Raw genomic sequence first — 4,936 nt, 5'->3', positions numbered from 1 at the left:
AAAAAAAAAAATAAAATAAAGAAGGGGCTGCACAGAAATTAACATAAAATGGATTAAAGACTTGAATGTAAGACCTGAAATCATAAAACGCCTTAGAAGAAAACATACGTGGTAAGCTCCTTGACATCTGTCTTGGCAATGTGTTTTTTAATTTGACACCAAAAGCAAAAGCAACAAAAGCAAAAATAAGTGGGACAACGTCAAACTAAAAAGCTTCTATACAACAAAGAAAAACATCAACAAAATGAAAAGGCAACCTACTGAATGGGAGAAAATATCTGCAAATCATATGTCTGATAAGGGGTTAATATCCAAATTATAAAAGGAACTCATACAACTCAATAGCAAAAAAAGAATTCAATTTAAAAATGGGCAGAAGATCTGAATAGACATTTTTCCCAAGAAGACAGTCAGATGGCCAACAGGTACATGTAAAGATGCTCATGTCACTAATCATCAGGGGAATGCAACTCAAAACCAGAATGAGATATCACCTCACACCTGTTAGAATGACTATTATCAAAAAGATAAGAAATAAGTGTTGGTGAGGATGTGGAGAAAAGGGAGCCCTCGTGCACTATTGGTGGGAATGTAAATTGTTGCAGTCACTGGAAAACAGTGTGGAGGTTCCTCAAAAAATTAAAAATCAGGGACTTCCCTGGTGGCGCAGTGGTTAGGAATCGGCCTGCCAGTACAGGGGACATGGGTTTGATCCCTGGTCCAGGAAGATCCCTCATGCCACGGAGCAACTAAGCCCGTGCTCCACAACTACTGAGCCCACATGCCACAACGAATGAAGCCTGTGCGCCTAGAGCCCATGCTCCGCAACAAGAGAAGCCACCGCAATGAGAAGCCTGCGCACCACAACGAAGAGTAGTCCCTGCTTGCTGCAACTAGGGAAAGCCCTCATGCAGCAACGAAGGCCCGATGCAGGCAAAAATAAATAAATAAATTTAAAAAAATCAGACTACCACATGATTCAAGAATTCTACTTGTAGGTATGTATCCAAAGAAAATGGAAACTAACTCAAAAAGATACAGGCACCCACCAGTTCACTGCAGCATTATTTACAATAGCCAAGATATGGAAACAACCTAAGGGTCCATCAGTGGATGAATGGATATAGAAAATGTGGTATATGGACACATTTATATACGCACTGGAACACTATTTATTCAGCCATTAAAAAGCGAATGAAGTCTTGCCATTTGCAACAATGTGGATGGACTTGGAGGGCATTATACTAAGTGAAGTAAGTCAGACAGAGAAAGACAAATATCGCATGATCTCATTTATATGTGGAAACTAAAACCAAACCAAAACAAAACCCCCAAGCTCATAGACACAGAGAACAGATTGGTAGTTGCCAGAGGAAGGGGGTAGGGGGTAGCAAATGGGTAAAGGGGAGTCAAAAGGTACAGCTCTCAGTTGTAAATGTCTTGGGGATGTAATGTACAGCATGGTGACTATAATTAGTAATACCATATTGCATATTTGAAAGTTGCTAAGAGAGTGGATCTTAAAACTTTTCATCACAGGAAAAAAAATTATAACTGTATGGTGACAGATGTTGACTAGGCTTATCGTGGTGATCATTTCACACTGTATACAAATATAAAATCATTATGTTATACACCTAAAACTAATATAAAGTTAAAGGTCAATTATACCTCAGTTTTTAAAAATAAAGGAGAAAGGGCTGACAGCAGGTGAGAGTAGTCATTTTACATCTGGAGGTTCTCATGTGCAAGATATGGGTTCCAGCCAGCGAGCGGGTTGAATTATGCTGCTGCCATTGGTGTTAATAATCTGTAACATGGCTCCTGTCACACGTCCTGGCTCTTATATGCTAATTCACAGTTAGCTTCCTCTTGGTCCCTTTGGATTCTCTCATTTTGCCTTCCCATGTTAGTTGCAAAAGTAAAATTTCCTGTGTTCTGAGTGAGGCTCTGGAATTATGGCAACCTTTGATAGCTATTTCACAGGATGTCTGGAATCTCATATTGACTTCTTGGCATAGTCCAGGGATGATGGTACATAGTAATGTTTTAATTCACTCAGATACATGCATAGTAGCTTTATTACTTCATTGTAATAGTAACATTTCCCATAAATACTGGGTAATAGAAAAAGCATAAGGAAGAAAATTAAAATCACTGATTACCCCATCAGTCAGAGAGAACTGCTGCTAATATTTTGATTTATTTCTTTCTAAGATTTCTGTCTTAACCATTATCTTTCAGTGAATCTGATAGGTTCTCATTCATGGATTCTACCTGAACATTGATTTACTAGGCTTGCTAATTGCGGGTTTTTTTTGTTGCTTTTTTTTTTTTTTTTTGGTTGGGTTGGGCTTGTGGGCTTTCTCTCGTTGCCATGAGCGGGCTTCTCATCGCGGTGGCTTCTCCTGTTTAAGAGCATGGGCTCTAGGTGCGCGGGCTTCAGCAGTCATGGCTCACGGGCTCTACAGCGCAGGCTCAGTAGTTGTGGTGCACGGGATTAGTTGCTCTGCAGCATGTGGGATCTTCCCGGAACAGGGATCGAACGCATGTCCCCTGCATTGGCAGGCAGACTCTTAACCACTGCGCCACCAGGGAAGCCCAAATTATTATTTTTTTTTGAGGTACGCGGGCCTCTCACTGTTGTGGCCTCTCCCGTTGCGGAGCACAGCCTCCGGACACGCAGGCTCAGCGGCCATGGCTCACGGGCCTAGCCGCTCCGTGGCATGTGGGATCTTCCCGGACCGGGGCACGAACCCGTGTCCCCTGCATCGGCAGGCAGACTCTCAACCACTGCGCCACCAGGGAAGCCCAAATTATTGCTTATTCTTAATGTTGCTTGCCACTGTATGGGGAGATATGGAATGTCATCTCCCTTTGGCTAAAGTACGCAATCTCTGACCATATTTCTACCTTCATTTTGTAAACAATGTATCATTTGCTGGATGTACTAATGTTTATAGAGCATTCAAAGCAAAAATTATATAAGAATGTGTTTTTTCCCCAGAGGGGATAAATGTAATTGCTAAGTTTATACATGTGCGCGCGCGCACACACACACGTATATGAAATCAGCAATTGGTTTTCACAAGAAACAAGAAAAACGTCTGTTGAATAGAAAATTGAGTCTATACAATTGCTTTCTGTACAGTTGGCTTCTTCTCTTTTTCTGTGTAGGAATCCAAGCCAGACCGTCTCCTTGTGCTGAAGGTCCTGTGGAATGATTTCCTGGTGTGCTACTCTTCTCACCCTCTGCTCTGCTGGTCCGTGTGGTGGGCCCTCTCCACCTGCGGCTATTTTCAAGTCGTGAACTATGCACAAGGCCTGTGGGAGCAAGTGATGCCTTCTCGTCATGCTGCCATCTATAACGGCGGCGTGGAGGCCGTGTCAACCTTACTCGGTAAGCAGTGCAGGGTGGCAGGGCAGCTTGGGAGGGGGAGATTCCTCTGGTAGTGAAGTCAACCATAATCAGATTTTCTCTCCCCTCCCAAGTTTGAAGTAGCCCCAAAGAACGGATTACTTATTTTGAGCTCTGATATTATAATTTAGGAGGACAATTTAGAATTGCACATGAGGTGGAGGACTATGACTAGCAAACTTAAATTCTTTCAACCTTTGGGAAACCTAATATAATCGTCCTCTAAATTGTCTTCTTATCCAGGTTTCCATTATCTCTGATTTACTGGGTTCTTCTGCCACTTGTTGAAAAACTTGGAGTAACCTATACAGTACTTTATAACAACAGTAGCAAATATATTGTTTATATGTGCCAAGCACTGCTCTAAAGACATTATGTGTGTTCACTCAGTCCTCACAGAATTCCTAAGATAGGTGTAATTATTATCCCCAGTTTACAGTTAAGGAAGCTGTGGACAGATAGGTTAATCACTTGGCCAAGATGATATAGATGGTAAGTGGTACAGTCAAGGTTTGAACTCAGAGCCTGTGTCTTTGGCCATTTTATTCTATTGTCCCTTTCTAATTTGTTGACCCACCTCAAGAAGGTTTTGGAAAACTTTATATGATTTCTGTAAACACTTAAAACTGTGACTGGCACTTAGAAAGCACTCCATACATTTTAGCTATCGTTATCATAATCATCATCATTTTACCACATAATAAACTGCCCTTCAGTTGGGAAGAGAGATGAGCCATCCTGCCGTGTTGCCAAGCTACAAGCAGTGGTTCTTTTTGATTCTCGCCTCTGTGTCCGCCTCAGTAGTTTTTCCTTAGCAGCAACCCTGGCTCTGTATCCTCCTTTTCCTTCTCATTACCGGCTGCCCTAGTTCAGTCTCTCATCATCTCTCCATGGCTCCATACTGTTTATTCCGTCAAGTCCAAAATTCTCTGCCTGTCTTTCAAGGCCCTCCGTAATCTTGAGCTACCCTGTTTAAAAGTTAAAAGATCTTAAAATGTAATAATCTAAGATGAATTTTTAGTTTATTGAAATAGTATTTGTGTAGCAAAATGACAAATTTTCTCTTTTTGTTTTGTAGGTGCTGTTGCTGTGTTTGCAGTTGGTTACATAAAAATATCCTGGTCCATTTGGGGAGAATTGACATTGTCTCTGTTTTCTCTCCTGATTGCTGCTGCAGTGTACATCATGGACACCGTGGGTAACATTTGGGTGTGCTACACATCCTACGTTGTCTTCAGAATCATCTACATGTTACTCATCACTATAGCAACGTATGTATTTTGATTCAAAGAACCATTAGGAAGAGCTGACAGGATTAGCTTTTTGGTTTCTTTACAGATTAAATTTTCTGGTTAAAAGAGGCAAATGGGAGGAAGCATTATATTATATGTGCATTGCCAGTTTTTCTCCTGAGGAAGCATATAGGCAAGGTTCTTTATTTCCTTGTTTTTTTTTTTTGGTTTTTTTTTTTTTTTGAGGTACATGGGCCTCTCACTGTTGTGGCCTCTCCTGTTGTGG

General features: G+C 41.3%; 1 protein-coding gene across 2 annotated transcripts in view; it reads left to right on the top strand.

Annotated features, from left to right (window-relative positions):
- SLC19A2 (solute carrier family 19 member 2) overlaps positions 1–4,936 on the top strand; it is a 23,683-nt gene that overhangs the window by 13,725 nt on the left and 5,022 nt on the right. For both annotated transcript variants that reach the window (XM_007102048.4, XM_055084236.1), the window contains 2 exons: positions 3,178–3,400; positions 4,497–4,689. In XM_007102048.4, the coding sequence (XP_007102110.1) occupies positions 3,178–3,400; positions 4,497–4,689 (416 nt within the window). The remainder of the gene's footprint in view (positions 1–3,177; positions 3,401–4,496; positions 4,690–4,936) is intronic.

The sequence above is a fragment of the Physeter macrocephalus genome, chromosome 4 (assembly GCF_002837175.3).
Source record: "Physeter macrocephalus isolate SW-GA chromosome 4, ASM283717v5, whole genome shotgun sequence".
Classification (NCBI taxonomy): Eukaryota; Metazoa; Chordata; class Mammalia; order Artiodactyla; family Physeteridae; genus Physeter; species Physeter macrocephalus.
Note: the sequence above shows the minus strand (reverse complement) of the source record. Positions and strands in the feature narration are given on the sequence as shown.